At 44.4% G+C, this 20188-nt stretch overlaps 4 protein-coding genes and 1 non-coding gene across 5 annotated transcripts; all 5 read right to left on the bottom strand.

Moving 5' to 3' along the window:
- Positions 1-568: 568 nt before the first annotated feature.
- On the bottom strand, positions 569-1766 carry PAAG_02542 (hypothetical protein; the record flags this gene model as incomplete). The annotated part of the gene is made up of 2 exons (XM_002795790.1): positions 569-851; positions 946-1766. The coding sequence occupies 2 exons, from the start codon at positions 1764-1766 to the stop codon at positions 569-571; spliced, it is 1104 nt and encodes a 367-aa protein (XP_002795836.1).
- Positions 1767-2926: 1160 nt separating this feature from the next.
- PAAG_11517 lies at positions 2927-3017 on the bottom strand. The gene has a single exon. It is a non-coding gene; the product is annotated as a tRNA-Asp (tRNA).
- Positions 3018-3732: 715 nt separating this feature from the next.
- On the bottom strand, positions 3733-5247 carry PAAG_02543 (microfibril-associated protein; the record flags this gene model as incomplete). Its single annotated transcript, XM_002795791.2, has 1 exon — positions 3733-5247. The coding sequence occupies one exon, from the start codon at positions 5245-5247 to the stop codon at positions 3733-3735; it is 1515 nt and encodes a 504-aa protein (XP_002795837.1).
- A 2915-nt stretch (positions 5248-8162) lies between these two features.
- Positions 8163-9073, bottom strand: PAAG_02544 (BET3 family protein; the record flags this gene model as incomplete). Its single annotated transcript, XM_015844671.1, has 2 exons — positions 8163-8658; positions 8802-9073. 2 exons carry the CDS (start codon positions 9071-9073, stop codon positions 8163-8165), a joined length of 768 nt encoding a protein of 255 aa, XP_015701719.1.
- Positions 9074-9756: 683 nt separating this feature from the next.
- Positions 9757-11597, bottom strand: PAAG_02545 (ATP NAD kinase; the record flags this gene model as incomplete). Its single annotated transcript, XM_015844672.1, has 4 exons — positions 9757-9949; positions 10008-10284; positions 10376-11312; positions 11484-11597. The coding sequence occupies 4 exons, from the start codon at positions 11595-11597 to the stop codon at positions 9757-9759; spliced, it is 1521 nt and encodes a 506-aa protein (XP_015701720.1).
- Positions 11598-20188: the final 8591 nt, after the last annotated feature.

Raw genomic sequence — 20188 nt, forward strand, 5'->3', positions numbered from 1 at the left:
AGAGAAAGGAAGAAGCATATGTTGAATCCCAAAAGTAAAGAGGTCTCATTCATCAGTTGGGAAACATGAAAGAAAATGTGGGAAATGGGAAACATAAAGGGAACCACTTAAAGAGGATATCTCACTACCATACTCACAAATATGAAAGAGGAAATATTGGAGAGGAAGGTTACCTGGGGACTTACTTCGTGCTGACAGGAGAGAGATGAGAGGCCAAGCAAATTGAGATGCAAACATGGGTGATATGTGTTGACAGGAAATAGAACAAAACCAGGGAAGAAAATCGGAGGAGAGACCACCAGGTAAAGGGATAAACACGCACACATGGAGAGAAAGGAGTAAGGTATAGGTGTAGTACAGGTGGTATTGTATCAAGGGCCAGGTCCTGCCAGGCGAAGAGAAGAAAAGAGAAAGTCTGGTAAGTTTTTCAGTTCATTCTATCCACGAGGCCTAGTCATCTCTGTTCGTGTGTGTGCGCGTGCGTGTGTGAACGACACAGAGAGCGACAATTACAATACGCTTCAATGAAAAAGAAATCAACACGAGAATCAACACGGGAAGATCAATCCTACGTTCGAATTTGTTGATACTGATGGCTCTTCCATTGTGATTGCAGCGTGATGACTTCATTCTGTTGTGTGGTGAATTTGCTTTCTTGGAGGATGTGTTCTCTGCGCCCAGCTCTTCGTTGTTTGATGCAGCAGAGTATCAGGACAAGGAGGCCGATTAGGGCGACGCCACCTACGGAGGCACAGATGGCGATCTTGGTACCGCTAGGGAGTTCACGCCATTTCTGCGACATGGACTTTGGTGGTGGCTTGTGCACTTCTTTCTCAAGGTAAGATGTTCCACTATGCACATGATTGTTAGCATCTAGATATCATTGTTGAGTTTTAGGTCTATCGATGCATGCAAAGTTTGACGGAAGGAAGAATATAGACGTACTTATGGACCTTGATACTTTGCCAGGTACCAGATCTGTCTGTCCACTCGTACTCCTTGCCTGTTGAATAGTCCTGGACCTTGAGCTGCTTTACAGTCATGAAATACGGAACTTTGCTGTAATCTACTTCTCCACCAGCCCACTCGATGGTGCCCTTCTCGTTCTTCGGGTCACCTCCAGGCCAAATTCCCAATCTCACCGTCATAGGTGTTTGCGGATAGTTTCTCCCACCAAGGGCCTGGTCGTATGTTAGGGTGCGGATTAAGTCGTTGTTGACCCACCACTGCAGCCGTTCCGCGGTCCAATCGATGGTGTAGTTGTGAAACTTTTCCATGGGAGCATCCACCTCGTGGATGCCGCCACGGTCAGCCAAAGTTCTGTTGCCCTTGCCATAGTAATTGGTTTGGACATGGGTGGTATCGCCGCCCACCCATTCCCAGTCAATCTCGTCCAGATCCTCGGACTGGAGAACGATGCTGCTGACCACACCCCTGCCTAAAGCTGCTTTCATGATAACCTCCAGTCGGCCAAAGAAGATATAGAAGCGGGATTGGATGGTTGGGGAATCCAGCTTTTCTTTGATAGAGAAGCTGGTGTCCTTGTCGTGGTAGTCGAGTTTGCCATTGGTGATATTCCAGATTACTTCGTTGAGGGTGTCTGTGAAGTTGACCTGGTATGTTGTGCTTAGGGCCGGGTTTCGAGGGCAATTATCCTTCTCTGTGGGATTACATGCTGTCCAGGTTTGGGCTGTGACGGATGAAAAGAGAGTTGCGAGCAGAGCAGTTAGGAAGAGGAGAGACGACAAAGAGAATGGAGAGGCCATGATAAGGAGAGATTGTTAGTTAGAAATAGATGGATTGGAGGAATGAATGTGGGTATTTATTCGCAGGCAATAGCGAAGAACTGCTTCTGAAGGTAGAGACCATAAAGGAGAGACAGGAGACCCCGCCGCGGGGGTGGTGTGGAATCGAAATGAAAGAATATATATATATATATATATATATATAGAGAGAGAGAGAGAGAGTGTGTGTGTGTGTGTGTGAGGATGGAGTAAGACAAAGACAGTTCACAAAGACAATTCGTTAACTAAAAGGAGTGACAAAGAAATGAAAGTGAGAGGAGTAGCTAGGGGAAAGAAGGAACTATGGAAGGAGAAATAATAATACTGAAACGGGAAGGGACATTTCGAAATTGAGGAAGATGCGGACTGTGATTGGCTGCAGCTGCTTCCCCCCAGAATTGGCTCAGGGGCCCAACTGTGGCGCGTGGCCATGTGGAAACCATTCTAGTCCGTATTAATATTAGCTCAAACGTTGACGGGAGTCACGACCCTCTTCAGCGGGCGGGATTAACCTTGATTCGGTGTTCAGAAACTATTGGCTGGCTAAGTCCTGCTGAGGGCTAATACAAAGGCTTAATTGGCTGAGAACTTCTTCGTGCCTGACATCAGGTGATATGGGGAAACTCTAATGCTGCCATGGTGAAGTGGCTGCTTGTTCCGTTGGACGATCTACAACAGGGGGGGCCGGGTTGCGGAGAAGTCCTTCCAATGTCAATAATAACCTGGCTTATGTGCAGAATTCGTAGAGAATTTTCATGAGGAACAGAGAAACCGATTTCTAGCAAGTCGCCGAAGAATTGCCATACAACTGTGAATAGATAAAAGGGAAAGAGTGATTCCCAACAGCTTGAACGGACACCCTGCTTGGCAGCCCGAACTCTGGAACATGCTAACAGGGACTGAAACATTCGGGCATTAATAATAAATAATACCCTTGACCGTAAGAAATTAACAACAAGAAATGTGAAGGGGTCGTTTCCCCCATACTTAGGTCCACGGCTTTCATGAGATGCTAACAGCGACATTTTCATCAAAAAGGACCAAAGATCCTAAGGAACGACTTACGAGAACAGCGGGTGGGAGGAAATGTGGAAGGGAAAATTATAAGAAATACATAGTTAATCTTCTTCCAGAAAAAAAACCTCCCTGACAGGGAATCGAACCCTGGTCTCCCGCGCTCGTCAGTCAAGACTGGATGACAAGCGGAAATCATAACCACTAGACCATCAAGGATGCTTGTTCATCTCTCCTCTCCTTTCATTAGAGCCCAAGCATTATTCTGTACTTAGTTTTTCACTATTGTTTCTCAAAACATCGGAGAGAAGTGACCACGAGTATCACGTTTGACAGCAAATATAACCGCGTTTCGTAGTACTGTCATTATATATTGAATGAGTGGCATTCCTGGTCATCGGTAGACCCAGTCGACGGTCGTAGATATGTAAAAATATACATAACCACTGGAGGGGATATATATACGTGGAGTCCTTTCAATATTCACCGTAAGCACAATTAATAAAATCCTGTATGTATGATATCAACGGAAAAAAGGTAAAGAAGGGTGCATATATTGCGTGACATTCACTGGTAATGATTCATTCTATATTTACTCTCAATATCCAAGGGGCATATACAGGGTTTTCCGACCAGGACGGAAGACTGATGTCGCCATGTCGGAAAACAAGAAGTAAGAGTAAAAATAATAATAATAATAATAATAATAATAATAAGGGTAAAAGAGAAGTTTCAACCAGTTCCTAATATTATACAGCACAAAGCTTTCATAGGGGATCCATTCAAAAATGAGGCACCACACCTAAACACCGTAAACATGCATCCTGCAACGCCACAAACAAATTGGACGGAGAAAGGAGCTAGACAAGTGAGGTTCGAATAGGACGAACAGAGACACATCATGTCATGTCCTAGAATGCATATATGTGCATCTCTACGCGGCAGTACCTATCCGACGGCGCTTATCTCTGTCGTCATACGGTGATAGGCTCCGCTTCCTTCTCGGCCTGTCATCATCACGGTAGCAACCCCTACATTCCCTCTGTCGTGGCGATCGTGATGGGGACCGGGATCGTGACAGAGAGCGGCGCCGTGGTCGTGCTCCAGACCTTGACCTTGACCTCGGCCTCGACCTAGATCCTGACCGTGATCGCCGTCTGGGGCGAGGTCGATCTATAAAGGCACTAGAATTCGCACCCGTAGGACCATACGGCCTATCCCGCTCGCCCTCGCGTTTGTCTGGAAGAAATCGCTCATCCTTGATCCCAAACCGTGCCGTATTATTAGATGTAACTGAACGGTTATATCCATCAACCCCCCAGCGACCCGTATCTTCGCTCTTTAAGTCCCGATACTTCGTTCTCCCCTTCCTCCCAATCTTAGTCATATCCCTAACCTGCAAATACTGCGGTAGCGCCTCGCGATTCTTAACCTCATCCACAAACCGACTCCCCATGAGATCGCGACGATCTAACCCTTTCTCCTCCATATCGTCATGGAAAAATGCCCCCCTGTGAAAATACCGTTGCATGAACCCGACATTTCCTCTTCCAGCTTCCCGCTCCTCCTTTTGCTGTGAAAGGAATTTCCGGTCTTCCCGCTCCCGCTCTTCAGCCGTGAGATTCCGACGCCGTTCGATCTCCTCACGCTCCTTTTCCGCCTGCTCGATAACTTCCCGCTCGCGCTTGATGCGTTTCAGCTCCCGAAGCTTCCACGCTGCAAGCTCAGCGGCCGGGTCGAGCCCGTCGGTATCGTCAATTTGTTCTTCATTCTCTCCTTCGACGTTCTCATCGTCATCCCAAGATTTCTTCCCCGCAAGTCTTATAGCAGCTTCTTTCTCCAGCTGGTCCCGAATCAGAATATCCGCCCTCTCTTTTCTGCGTGCGATTTCGGCTGCGTCCTCTGTGGTTGGATCTGCAGGTGATGGTCCAGCTCCCCCGTTGCTTGTAACGCCTGGAGTCGAAGAGTCCTTCCGCTGATTCTTTTTGATGAATGTGGGCCTAAGTAATATCCTTCTGGGTGCTTCCTCCTCCGAACTTGATTCCTCTTCCTCCTCAGAGCTTTCTTCTTCGCTATCCTCTTCATTTTCCCCTCCTTGATCTGTTCCTTTCCCCACGCCTTTTCCTGCCTCATCCTCCTCCTCTTCGTCAGTGAGAAACCCTGCTTCATCTTCACTTTCCTCCTCTAACTTCACCTCACGTACTCCGTTTATAAGTTTTGACGTGGGGGCGGCAGGAAACGAAGTTGCTTTCGGGGGAGGAGCTCTATGCTGTTGTCGTCGTAACCTTTCCTGTTCTCGTCGCTGTTCCTTTTCATTAATTTCCTCATCGTCATCCTCTTCCTCCTCCGAAGAATGTTCTTCTGCGATTGGCTTTCCTGGCCGGTAACGCTGTGGCCTCTGCGGATTCGCAGTCATGCGACCGCGAGACGATGGGAAGGGAGGAGGCATGGTGGTGGTGGAATGGCAAAAGAGTTGGGGGTTAGGTAAGTGAGATATAGGTAAGAACCATTATCGGCAAAAGAACGGTGAGAAGATGCTCTAGCCGTAAATAGAGGAATAGGATGTTTAGTAAATTATCAGAGAGGAAGTTGATGCCAGAATCTATTGTCGAACTATGCGGAATCCGCGATGATGTCGTCGGATGTTATGGAAAATATATTATCCGAAAGCTAATTGTTGAACTCGTTGGCTTGGCGTGTTTAAATACAATTAGCACACAGTGAAGTATTGATCGCGGATTTTAAATACTGTATTAACTCCAGTGACTGTCAAGGTCATTCGCTTCAGTTCGACCACCTCATAACCTATCAGCTTCTGGGCTTCTACAACCTTGAGCTATATGCAATTCACTAGGTCAATCTGATGTGGACAGGCCACTGCCGTCTAATTGGAATCCATCACACTTGGACCCAATTACTGCACAACCCAATTGGACTTGGACCAGGTTCAGCCCAATAGATTCGAAAATTTCACTTCTCAACAAACATGTCATGTTTGACCTTTTTTTTTTTTTTTCAAAATTCTATTTTTGATCTTTGGCTCTAGCTCGAATATTTCTTTGATCTCTGCCCTGGCAGGATGAGGTTATGAGACCTTGGGGAATGAAGCATGGACTGAAACTGTCCAATGGAGAAATCCTGACGCATCGTCACGTGACATGTTTTCACCAAATATAGTCGTTCTCGTAGCGTGCAAACTCTGCAATCAATCAACCTTGCCATTCTGCCAAAAATAACATACAGCTTGAGAGTACCTTTGAGCCATATGTTCCTTAATTTTGCTTGCAAACACCTGAATACTGTCATTGGGTTTTACCAGCTCCCAATTACATTTTTATAGGTGTAGGATACCATGCAGGAAGGTGACGCTGAGTATCACTTTAAGCCAGGTGACATCTCATTCTATGTGTCTGTGTAATGAGAGTCTCTTCAAGCATCTGGCTCAAAATCCTTGTTTCTTGGATGATTTATTAGTTTTTGCTCTCCATTTACGACATCATAGAAACTTCAATCTGATATATATATATATACCGCCACTTTAATCTGCCACATACTATTTGGACCGTAAGTATATACTCAAGATCTTCTCCCTTCGATATCAGGTCCCCTTAATTCATTAACTTTTTTATGTCCTTACATTAACTTCTATAACTGTTTTCAATCAATATAGGCTTATCTGAATTATCAGTCAAGTTGAACTCCACTCAAGAAGTCAAACGCAGTTTGCAAATCTTCAACCAAGAAAGCAGTGTTTTTAATAATTTTCCTGTTCCTTTTTCCACCTTTCTTTCCTTTTCCTTCTTTATTACTTTGATATCATTATCCTGTATTAATTCAATTCAGCTAGGTAGGAGGTTATCAACAATATCTGTTTATAGATTCTTTGCAACAATAATTCACATAGTAAATGAATAATAAATGGGAGTGAATGCAGATGATGTCATTTGGAAAATATGGTGCGGCTCCAGGCGGGTAACTGACTAATCTACCCGCCTTAGCATCCGTACCACGAGTTAGCACTTCCACCCCAATGCACTACGCTCTGTCTAAGCCTCAAGATTTCCAGGTTCTTTCAGTTATAGTAATCTCTGTGTCTCCGACTTATGAACAGACGATCATAATTGATTGCTTCCATTTGATCTCATGTGACCGACGCTCCACGATGAATACAGCGTCTATCTTGCAAAAAAAACTCCCCGTGAAAAGAAAAATCAAGAAAGAAGTAAAATTTTCTGTAAAAGTGACGTATACTTGTGGGATTAACGTTGCATTTTTAGGTAATACCTACGAACCTCTGGAAGGTGGTTTGAAAATGCTCAGGAAGATAATCACGAGTTTGTTTCTAGCCCTCTTCTGCATCGCACACTAACTCTGACCAGCCAAACTTTTCTCCCCTTCTAATCATCTGTCCTCGTCTATTTTTACTCGCTCCAATATTTCCGCATGCTATCCATGGCAAGAAGGGACCGATGCACCAAGAGAAATTGCCTCACGGTTTTGGAAGAGCATCAGAACAATTTTCCCTTGCACATAAGATCTTTGTTCTCGGACGTAAACGACCTAGGACAGATTCGGAATCATCACAAGAATACAAACAATCATTTCAATAGCTATCCCCTAGTTATGACATGCACACAGGCTCACATAAAGGATGCGCCGTAAACTCTGATTCTACCTCCCACCCCAAATTTCTGTTTCCTTCTACCCCTGACGCCAACATTGCAGCACCTATTAGCCGGGCTCTTAGGCATGTTTGGCCCAAATTCATTCTCGCAATTTAATTTGCCTGAATATAAACATGGGCTGGTTTCATGCCGTGGATAGCTATGTAGGCGGAAGTTGCCTGTTTTGGGAAGAGTGATAGATGTTTTGATTCAGCTTTGCGAAACTAGAAACTTTATTTCTAGCCCACGATAGGACGAGCTCGTCGACCGCGGGGCACAAAAGTAGTGCCGATGGTTGTAACGTGAGATGGAGAATAATAATTTTCCGATGAAATGAGAATATGCTGGCAGGGTAGTTGTTGTGCTATTTCAAATTATCAGCTGGTAAAGACGGACTAACTGCATGGAGCAGCCTCGCCAAACGCCATTCGTCCTACGAAAACAAGGAATCTGTAACAAAGTTCCCTTCTCCAACATTAGCAGTAGTTGCGAGCTTGTCTAAAGAGCCTCCAAACCGGGAAAATATGAGAGATATAAGGAAATTGATGCAAAACGGAGAAAATTAGAAGGAAAAGGAAGGAAGAATGACGCACGCTTGTCCAAAGCTGACAATGGAATGAAAGAAAACAAAACCCATAAATTAAAAGACCATTTTAAACCGTAAATATTGGTCTATATCAAATACCCCACGCCAAAATATTTACTTTACCCCCACTCTCTCCAACATCTTCTCCCTTTCCATAACACTCTCACCAAATCGAACTAGAAACACTGTCCGTCCGGGCCACATCTCACTAGCCTGATTGTGAGCCGTCACCTTTGCCTCAAACCCACACCCGTCACACACCCCTTCGATAATTCCAGCCACGTACGCCGCACAATTCAGTTGGTTCATCTCCCGCGGGACAGATATGTAGGAATTGACCAGCGGGTCATTGTCAGTAATCATGTATTCATTGGGTGTAGCGGCGGCAACGGAGTGTTCAAGCGCATCTGCTGGGCGGGAGAATAGGAGGCGCCAAAGAGGGCCGTGTATTAGCTGGAGGAGTGGGAGGATGCGGAGGGGTCGGTTGGGTTGGGTACCCGATGAGGAGGAAGAGGATGTGAGACCGCTAGATGAGGAGGACCCGGGTAGAGATCGGTAGAGAAGAAGATCGAGAAGGCGGAGGCCTAAGGGGTAGCCCTGTTCGTTAAGTCTGGTTGATGGCAATCGATGGGCTGTTAATATGGTTTACTTATAATAGCTGAGCCAACGCCATGTCATGGTTCTAGTCGAGGGGAATGGGAACTGGTGACAGAAGGGGTTATCTTGAGTTATAGATGCAGTTTGACTACATACCGTCGCTCTAGGTCCTGTATTCCAGTCACCCGTCTCTGAGCATATACGACCATTTCAGAAAAGAGGTACGCAAAGCTTGCTTTGCTGAGTTCCGCATTACGGCTTCGGTTGAGATTTCGATCATAGATTGTCTTCTTGTTGGAGGGAACACGCAGCCCCGTAGAAGGTTGCGGTATACTTCTCGATCGGTGCTTTTCCTGTGAGTCCCCAACGTTGTTGCTCACAGCTGTGCCTGTGGAGGATACCTGGGTGTACTTGGCGAGAGATGCCATTCCTTTTTGGAGCGGAGGTCTGCGTAGTTCGGTGGGGATAATTCGCTATTGAAATGTTGTGGCTGAGATTGCAATAGCCAGATTGGTGATATAATTGCTTCAGGAAAGGAAATCTCTAGATAATTCATTAAGCTGTCTGCTTGAGCTGATTCCTCCGCGCTCATCATTGATCTGGGGTAGGGAGCAGACTACGGTTGCCTGTTCACGCAAATGTGCAGTTCGCCCTCACGATATCTAGAAATTTACGGAATTTATTGGCAACGCACAGGTCAGCCATAATTTTGTATAATTTGTATACTATAACGCTAAAAGTTAATTCATGTTCTCTCTTGCAATATGATACTTTTACTTTCTTTCTTTCTTTCTTTTCTTTCCTTTTCTTTTTTTTTTTTTGGACCCTCATGTTGCCGCTGAAAATATCTCATAGATGGGCGTAGTAGTGGCTAATTCTGAGCATATTACTACGTAGATTCATGGGGCTATGAAACAGGCATAAAATAAAAGATGTCAATAAAAATTATCGTATGTCGAAATACAAATAAAGCCTATCTTGCGGCGTACAGAGGGTACACAGCGCAAAGAAACCAGTATTGCTGGACGTTACTCACACAATATATAACGAAAAAAAGAGAGAGAGTAAAAAGAAGAAAGAAAAAAGAAATAGGCTTCATATAGCTGTGTAGCTACATCCTACTTTTATCAGCATCGCAAAGTTTTTTTGCATCATATGCTTTCTGTTTTTGTCTTGAATTCCAATTCAGAGTCCGGGAGATGCTCTGTATCCATTCGTGGCTCCGCGCTTCTGAGGGGCTCACGTTGGCAAACGGGAATCTCGAAGCCGAGATGGTGACATAGTCACCAGGACATAATTCCGTTCTGTTATAAGGTTAGTTGCTTCTAGAATTCGGTGTCAGAGGAGTGGGGTTGAACTTACCGTTCACGGCCATCAAAGCCAGCCCAGGAGCTTGTCCTTGCAGAGTATGGTACTCCGACTCTGAGGACGATGGTATCAGGTAATATGATAGGCCTGAAATTTAGAGTATGTGCACAGATAGCAGTAAGAAGAATAACGGGGTTGTCAGGATGCGATAGTGAACCACCAGCTGCAAGGTTATATGCTGTTGAACCAGTAGGGGTCGCAACGCACACGCCGTCGGCTTGTACAGAAGTGAAATGCTCGTCGTCTCCAAATATTTCGATCGACGACATTGCTAGGGAAAAGGTTATTAACATGCACATAACGAAAGACAAGTCGTAAAAAGACCCTAATTTCAGGTAGGAGACATATTGAGCATTGCATACTTGGATTTGGGCCTCGATCAACAACTACATCGTTCAATATTTGAAACGTTTTGTCTGGCTTGTGTGTTGTGTCATCATCCGACTCCTCCCCAATCAACTCTTCCACTAAATCCCTTAGGCCGGAATGATTTGGACGGGGTCTGCTCCTCATGATAGTGCATTCGAACCTCAACCTGAGACTTACTGTGACGCCCTCGCAGAAGGATGTTTCGAGTGTGGATTGATAATTTTCGAAATCAAAGTTGGTGAGAAAACCGAGCGAGCCTAGTGCAAAGGAGAGAACCGGGGGAACCGCTCTCTGGAACAGCCAGCTGGCATATAAAACCGTCCCATCACCTCCTAATGTGACAACGAAATCAAATGTATGCGGTTTCTCATGGACAAGCTCTAAATCCCAGTGTTTTAGTCGTCCCTTTGCAGAAGGCTCTTCCTCATGTAACCCCGCAGCATCAAACTGGTTATCACCTTCCAGCCTCTTCTCGACATATACTGTGTATGGAGTTTTCCGATCTCTGGATAAAAGCCATCGAGTGACTTGCCTCGTCAGAAATACAAGGCATTGGTCTTGAGGTTTCGTAAGGATGAATACTGTTCTAACATTGAGCTTCATTTTAACACTCCCAAGCTTCTTGGATAGAGCCCGAACATTCCACGCCATGTCTGAGAGTTGTTTCTTGGTCAAAAGGCGAGATTGCATCACAGGAGAAGGTAAGAAATGTTCCTCGTTGGGTGGTGGTTCTTTAATCGAGATTGTTGCTTCTTTCATTTCACCAACTGGTCCAAGGCGTGGTGGCTGCCAATGCGGTTGTCCAAGGAGGGCGTGGACGAAACATGCAGAGTCACTCCGTTGATCTGCATGGCGGCTGGAGAGCCACGGGGAGTCAGTAGAAACAAGAGAAGATTTGCGGATATGTCTAGCATCTTGATCGAAGACAACCTGCGAACATATCTGTTAGTGTGACACGGCTGTGTATGACGCAGGCAAGGAATACTCCAACGCTTTACCTCCTGAAACTAGAGGGAACAGGTTACCTCGAGACGAGAATGTAAGTCTGAATCACTGTTGGGCTCTCCGTAATTGTCCATGATAACCTCATTAGATGAATACATTCAGTTGGATAAAGAAGAGCTTGAAATCGGTCCCACAAGGAGCTAGCTGCAAGACGCACCTCAGAGTTGCATCATCGGGGGGTCTGGCATCGACGGGAACGCCACTCGCCATAGTTAATAACTAGTTGGCAGTCCAAGCCAGCTTATCATTTATTAACAAAGAATCCAGCTTGTTTTTTTGAAAGGAAGATAATATACAAGGCAAAATATAATTAAACCGGAGTTGATTTGGAGTTTTATTCGCTTTAAAAGCATCGTGAAGGAGCAGAATCAGACAAGCAGAAACCTGAATGGATCGATGAATCACTGGCTGAGTCAGCAACTTCAATCGGCTGCATCATACGAAACTTTAATAACTACATAACTAGAGGAATTGACATTCTCCACAGCCAAAATTCATCACAAGCTGATCTATGCAACCGCTCCCCCGGTTGAGACATTGAGGGTGTGGTCAGCGGGGGAACTGCTGTTGCCGTTTCTCCTCCAATTAATTCTGCGCTGTTTCTCTGTTGGCAACTCGACATCGATGCACAAGATTGGGTGCACGTCTGAATCCAGAAATGGCTTATGAACCATCGAACCGTCGTATTATTAGGAAGTCCTTTCAGACCATTAAGCTATGTCTATGCTCCAACAGATGAGGATTAACATAAGGACGGGATGTGAACGCCGCAACTTCCCTCTTTTTCCTTGACAAACGCATGAGTTTCCAATGTGATGCTACGAACTACAGTGGAGTCTGCACGATTCAAAGTGATTCAACATCAAATTTTTAAATTCGCAGCGCCCTTGCTTCTGCGCAGGTGGTAGGGTTGGAAGCTTCTCAAGTCTGGGCCACCCCGAATGATGCCATTGTCGTCAGTAAATATAAACGTCATCTTACGGATCAAAGAGCCCGTTCTTATGGATGGCATTCACCTACCAAAAAGCTAGGGTTCGCTTTATATAACCTAAGGCATCTACTTTAGTTTGATATACTTCGGTACGCAAAAGAACAAAATGGACTAGTTCGGAGAAAATATCACTCAGATATACCTTTTGCGAGGAGTTTGTGAATGAGTTTTTGAGAATGATCTCTCATGTATTAATTTTCTTAAAAATATTGTTTCCCAATATATCCTCAAAATAAAGCAAGATGGAGATCCTATTTGAATAGGGTTGACTCTGTCTTAACCGCCATTGGATTTGCACTCAGGAGGATGTAATTTCGTTTTCCTTCAGATGCGGATTATTCTCAATTGGCATGGTTGGTTTGAGGCAACACACAAATCGCAGTGGGATATAGATTCAGCAAAGCAAGAACCGGCATTTGGACGGTCTTCTAAACATTAAATGACATTCTCCTATCATCTAATATTTTGGGTATATATAATGATCTAGGTGCTGTGAGTGCATCTCATTCTCTACAGGACCGGGACTCCTTGGGCGGCGAGTAGTTACCACAAAAAGCAGGGCTGACTAGGTATTTATAACCCTGTGATAGGGAAGAGTCATGCTCCAACAGAACTGTATACAGGAATTGAGGAGCACGCTGGGTGCTCTTTCATAATACTGCATATTGATTTGCTCCGGGGTTGTTGGATGCTGTTCGATGGTTACATTTAAGCCCACCTCCTTAGAGAAGGATGTCTGATCCAGCAGTGTCCCGAATGTGAGCACGAGAGTGAGATCCAGGGGAGGTATAGAAGGTCACGTCACTCTTTAGACTTTTGTAATGATTGATGGAGTTTTTCTGCACATGGTTTATGATATTTTAAATCGCAGCTGCCTGTTTCTCTCTCATAGTACATTCAGATGAGGCCGAGGGCGTTTCTTATCAATGATTGTCTTAATGTTGAAAAGCTTTCGTCTGAAAAATGTGGTTATATGTATGCTTTCATATATCTCATCATTTTTTCATGACATGCGTAACAATGAGATGTATTCAACGATACGTAGATTGTCAACGATTAGAGATGCGGTTAATATCCATGTTTGTGAGAGTTGTCTTTGATGCTTATACAACCTTCAAGATTAATGGACAGTTATTGATAAATGACTATACACTCTTCCTAACCATGACCAAATAACAGAGATGAAGGGAAGATGAAGCATGTTCTAAGAATAAGCAACTCTTGATATATCTGATTTTCAGTTTCATTACAGTTGAAGACTAGTCACAATGCTAGTGTCCAAGATCATAATTCAGAATAAACCACAAAGGGATACAATGACTTAAGTACTCATCACTTCGTCAGCCGGGGATATGTCGAGTCGTAGTCTCTGCACTGGTCAGACATCCAACTTTCTCCAAACTCAGCCTTCAATGCATAGCCGTTCGTCCCCGGGCAATCTGCAGAGGTCACATCGATGGCCCTTCGAAAGGGAGATGATAGAAGATAGTGAATGATTTGAGCAGGGAGATTGAGAAGATAGGGACGAAAATATGTAGCATTCACATTGTGTCGTCTGCCCACACGGATAGGAGCCAGGATGGTAAGCCAAGGTTCGTCGTCGTAGCATCATGATATGATGGTAACAGAGGCTCTTCAATGGGAGGCACCGGAGTAGTTGGAGCAAGGCATGTCTGTAAATTTGTTTTGCACCAGATTGTCGCGTATAAACTTCTCCGGGTTGAGGAACATTGGAAACAAAAGATGGTGGCCATTATCATTCCTCGGCTGCTCTTTCAGGGAATGCACACTGTTGGAGAGATTACTAACATGAAGGGCGGGGGTTGAGAAAGTGGTATGAAAGTGGTATGAAGCATCAGCTTGGGTGTTTCAAAGCGTTTTCAAAAATTCTAGAATATCCTGGCGCATGGTTATATATCTGTGTTGCAGTACTTCTTTTCCATATTCCTTGGATGCGAGTAAGCAGGTAATATCTGGTCGCATACATCACAATGATATTCATGAATCAATGGGTGTTAGTTTCTGCTGACATTTATAATTTAGTCCCGACTATCCATGGGGGAACATTGCATAAATAACAATGAAACAAAGTAGGGCCACTTAAGACTCCGATATTCTCCCCAATTTTATGGACATTACTTCCCTGTTGGCGGTCAGGGCGTAGAAATCATGCTACGAGCTTCTTCCCAGCTATAAAATTACCCTCTTGGATGATGTCTGTGATGACGCAGGCGAGGATTTCGGGGAGGACTAGGGTATTGGATTTGACTTTTCACAGGCTGCAGGCGTTGGCTTATCGTCTCCTGACACTCAATGACTCAGGAGGAGAGGTCTAGAGACCCTTTCAGTGATAAATCAACCAAGGCAAAGTCTCGAATCCAGTTATATTTATGCACATGCGAAATTATTGACAAGCCCCGAGGCGGTGTCGATCATCAGCCTGGATACACAAATTTAACAAATACAATCCAAAAATGAAGTTCCATTCGGTTGAAATCCGAGATGGAGCCACAAGAGAAACGTCGAAAAAAAGGGCAAGTGTTACGGAGTTATAGGAAATAGAGTCTTGGCCAGGATAAGGGAAAGATTACGGAGAGATCGAGGTGAAATTGGTTATGAGATACTCCTCCGTACATGGACGATGAACCGTGGTGTGGAACGTATAGAGCCCCTGTTGTTTGTCATACCATATCTAGGTACAGCAGGCACCTAGGCCAAGGTAGGTAGTACGGAGGATTGTAGGTGCGGATATTTTGCAACTGTTGGATATTCGGCATTATCGAGAAGAAGGGCTAAGGAGTGCGTAATCGGGAATTGATTACAAGCAAAGGATAAGTAGGCAGTAGGTTTAAATGCGTTCTTTTCCTGACGGGGGCTGGAACAATCATCTCGACGAAACATTTAGTTAAATCTTTGATAAAACATCCAGGTCAGAAGGCGGAGCGGAGGACACAGTCACGGTCTGAGAATCGTAGGGAAATCAGGTCTTCCCAAGCATTACAACCACACAGTGAGTCAAAGGGTTGTTGGCATGGTACACGTAGTTACTCTGAAGCAGAGAGTTCGCGGAAACCTTGTGCATTTTTGATGTAATAGTTACATGTCTAGCCATCCTGGTACCTTGGTAGGTAGATGTATGGTTGTAGGTCGCAGCGGGAATCGTATCCATCAGCATTCTGGATTATCTGAAAAGAGGAGCTAGAGACAGTAAGAATCCATGCCCCTCGCGTAAAACTCGTCCCAGGGGATATTGCGTAGCGTGTACTCCGTAGTTCTCAACAATATAGGCAGCGAATCCTCGTGAAAAAACAAGTCTCAGTGGGCTAGTAAGACGGCAGCTGACCTGAATACCAAGGTTAAAATTTGGTATGAAAATATAATGTTTGTCTCACGCCGAGCTCGGCCAAAACTGCACACAATCTTGAATAGATCCGTTGATATAATAGTGTTTATGTCAGATTTAGTTACATGTTAGTTTCCATTACTTCCTGGTTTTCCGCGGCGCAATTATTTCCTCTGTCACCAATATGTTCAGTGTAGGGCGGCGGCGCATCATGAGACAATGTTATGGAGCATAAATTAAATACAACACACCACATAAATTCGAAAAGAAGCAAACGAGTTTGGAATAATAATAGATTCTTATTTTGGCGGTGATATTGGACAGATGCTTTTCGTATCTTGACCACTAGCGCGCCAGAATGGAAATAATAATAGGACCAATCACCATGGTAAGATCCATTTTTTAATGCGTAGTTTTCGGCTGAAAGAAAAGAAGTCAATTTTTTGTTGTAAAATTGCGTCTAATAAAATTTTGGAGGCCCATGATCTGAGATTTTTGCCCTCCACAGAACCGGGGAATGGCAAAGCCAAGACTTGGGCTTTCTGCACGGACGTGTCATTCCCTTCACCTCCTGATGACGAAAAAAATCCGGTGGTACGCGATGTGGAGCAGAAGGTTGACTCGGTCGGATAGGTAGTATTCCGCTTGGTAACTGGCAATAATTCCAGCGTGTCGTCCCACGGTCCTATAATTTTCTCACTATGCAAGGTGCCAGGCCCTGGGGGCCGGGCTCGGATTAAATACCGGTTACTCACTCCTGTTTGGCATTCGTTGTGAAAAAGGGATCCACCAACAATAAATCATAGCTTGTGATAGCCTTCAAAGGTTTGGTCCTTGACTTTGGGTAAGCTGATGGTTTACAGGGTTCCAGTGAGCCTTTGATGATAGGACGAAGAACAATTTTCCAAGGTTCCATTGGCACGACTCAGCTCACCTAGTGCATGCCAGTGGAAATTCGCTCCACGAATTATTCCTTTTTTTTTTTTTTTTTTTTTTTTTTTTTTTTTTTCCCTTTTAGTTTTATTTTTTTAGTTTTATTTTTCTTCTTCTTTTCCTTTTTCTTATTTTCATTTTTCATTTTCATTTCACATTTTTTCATTTTTCATCTTCATTTTCTTTTTTGGCATTCCGCGCCTTGTGATGGCTAGCATGCGTATAACTTGCTGAAAGAAAGAGGACTGACTTGTTCCTTTGAGTTAGTTAACACCCCCTTTCGATTCTAAAATTTGTGATTGGTTCGCTCCTTTAGATTCCAAGTAATGTCACAATCGAGAGAAAGGCCCCCCCGGATGATACTTTGTTCTTCCTATTGTGGAACCAGCCATACATGTATGTATATGCATACATGCGTGCAATAATGTGATCAAGGTTGCGTTTAGCGCGTTAATTCTCAAGGCATTTTGCGGTATCGAGAGATCAGTAATGGCTCATAAAAATTTAGTTGATACGTTCTCCGGGGCTAAATTTTAGGTGGGATCCATAAACCTTGTTACTAGAGTACGGACACACATTACGTTCCAAGGACGCGGGAATCTTTTATTGCTTTCTGTTGTTACACGATGCATGTCGAGCTTCAGGGACAGGAGCCTTCCAAGTGCTCTGCCTTCTAGTGAGATCATACCCGAGCTAACCTTGGAAGAGAGGCAGAATGAGGAAACGGGGAAGAAGAGAAAGGAAAAGTCGGCGGATGATGGATGTTGATCAGCCCCATGGTTTGAGATAGTTCTGGTTTGGGATTGCGAGGTGCAAGCCGCCAACAAGGACTTGCAAGTATGGGATAGCAACCTGGCTCCTATGCCTCCGATGCACATCCTGCCCAGTTCCACTTCGACTCATCACAACGGCACAAAAGGCAACAATAAAGTCGGTGGAGAAATATTGCCAGACTTGTTCCGTGGGTCTGTTTCTTGGATTCGTTTAGAGCAATAATAATACTTCATAGTTCCCACGGGGGTTGTTCTTCTCCCAAGCTCTTCAGGTGTGTATAGGAAGCAGGTTACTCAACGACACTTTACAGAATGCATTTACGTAAGGCAACATTCATGGATGGAAGGATGTTTGTAAGAAGATTGTGCATAACTAACTACTAACTAGTTAAATGGCCTCTTAACTCACGGCAACGACTGTTCGTAAGCTCTCAGGATCTGAGTGTAACTAATTAATTGAGGTCCAGGATTTTTACCGGTTTCTCATGATGCTCTCAGGCTTTAAACTTCCCTCAAACTTCCCTCAAAACGAGTTTGACTAGTGCCTATGGCCCCCATGGTGGCCTCCAAACGGCGAGTGGCGTCTAGATACGGCGTCCCTTCATTCCACCATGTGGTGAATGTTGGGGAGAGAGGGTTTCTTCTCAGTCATCTGATGGATTCAAGGGTTATATCATATGGACGGGGTTTTGGAATGGATCTGCCTTTGCCATCACAGTGTATTTCTTCTTTTCCCAATACGGATACGTTGGACTTTCAGCAGATTCATGTCGACCGTTCGCATGGGTAGTTAGTATAAGTAGACTCTCGTGATGCTGCTGAATATAGTCAACCAAGCGCTCCCGCTAGTTGTAATGGTTGGTGCGCTATTTCCGGGGTGTTTAAACAATCAATTTGACTGCCAATCAACGATTGCCTGGCCCCTTTCGCTGATATGATCGAGCCTGTTCGTTCATAAATGGTAATATGCAGGTGATCTTATGCATGCATAATTGGTCAGGAAGATTTCTTGAACCCCTCAATAGTTCCCAACATATTACACGCATGCTTCGTCTTCGGTACTTATTAAGCTTCATCAGTCACAAGGATCTGGGCCCTTTTCTCCCCTGAAAGTTGACTTTTGAGTCATGAGAGGTTATGTGGTACCGTTAAAACAAGTGGACATCATCGAATCTTCGAAGATCAGAATAATGGCAGTTTTGAGACCAAATCACGATTCACCACCAATAATTCTTTTTTCTCTATCATCTCAAAAAAGCAAAAATGTCGACTTAAAATCATAGCACGGGTTTGTCTTCCAGCTCAACCTAAAAGCGCTTGATGAGGTACTTTAGTGGAACGCTTGGAAACTTCTTTTGGAGTAAGCTACACAAAAAGATCCGTTTAGCTGCTAATTATGTGTGGACGTAAAATGTCGCGGGGAGGAGGTGGGGGTGTGTTGGTCGCGGATGAATCGGTTCGCCATTAATATTCTGAGTCCAGTGAAGGGATCATGCTGAGGCAAGTTAACCCAAATGTCGGCCTCCCGCCTAGTGGGGGTTCCCCGTTTGAGACCAGCTGGCAACCCAGTGGGCCCCCCTGAATTACTTGGCCAATTCCAGCGGCTCTTAGCTTTAACCATAGGCTATATAAAGAAATTGGTCTGGTTCTTGTTGTGTTCACCCACCACCCATTTCAGGATTGTGCTGGTGGGGATATACTAAACACCATTTAATATTATTCCTCCGTATGTCCCCGCCTTTCTCTGCTGGGAACTGGAATTACATCGATAATACGCACCAAATTACAGAGCATGGACGGTGAGCTGCTTTGGCTCGGCTTTTCCACTTCATTACCGATGAGGTTTCAGCTTTTTTTTTTTTTTTTTTTTTTTTTGGTTGGATAGTTAAATACTCTGGAGCTTTTGTCGCACTCGCTCTCTTGTATGGATAATTATTTGCCGCCCAGGGAATTACCCCTCAAGAATCCTTCGCATGGTATAATCAAAAATACTCTTCTTTGACCCCACAAAGAATCAATCGTTCATCTCAGGATATCTGGAATGGAGTGTGAAATACGCTCCGATTGGGTAACAACAACGTTGTTACTCACTCGCCCAGGTTCGCCCCTTAACCACTACAACAATAGTGGATGGGGATGAATGAAAACCGAGGCGAGTTTCAGATGCCTTGGACCTCCTTGGACCTGAAATACCAGATTTGTTGACGCCCTTGGGGACTCTTCTATCTCCCAATGGTAACTATGCTGGGTGTGCATCGTCGTGCAAGGCTTGCATAGATTAAAATAATGAAATTCAGGATTAACAGTATTTTCTTGACCGCTCTCACCTCAAGTATTACTTTTATCTCAAGCTGGGTTTTATATATGACAGCGTGTCATATCCCCTCAAAGGCCTTAACCAACTAACCACTTCAACCCCTAACTCGCCTCGCCTCTCGGTGAGCTAATATTTAGGTGGTCAGGAGGATTAAATATTCTCTTTCTTGCGTTTCGACTAACAAAGATAGTTAACTATCTGTGCGCGGGCGGGAGCAAAAGTTTCTCAAAATGTATCCACCATAACCCAACCACACGCCACTAGCATCATCGTAGTCGAACAATGACATGTGTTCTTCCTTTGGGTTTCTTTTTTTTTTAACTTTGGCTCCTTTTAAGTTGGAGGTAATGCTTCCTATGTAACTTGAAGAGTGGATGGCCAATTGGGACCGACTGCTGGAGATGACATGTATGTAGTGTTTAGAAACCAGGAGGAATTGTATCA

Source organism: Paracoccidioides lutzii, assembly GCF_000150705.2.
Source record: "Paracoccidioides lutzii Pb01 unplaced genomic scaffold supercont2.5, whole genome shotgun sequence".
Taxonomy (NCBI): Eukaryota; Fungi; Ascomycota; class Eurotiomycetes; order Onygenales; family Ajellomycetaceae; genus Paracoccidioides; species Paracoccidioides lutzii.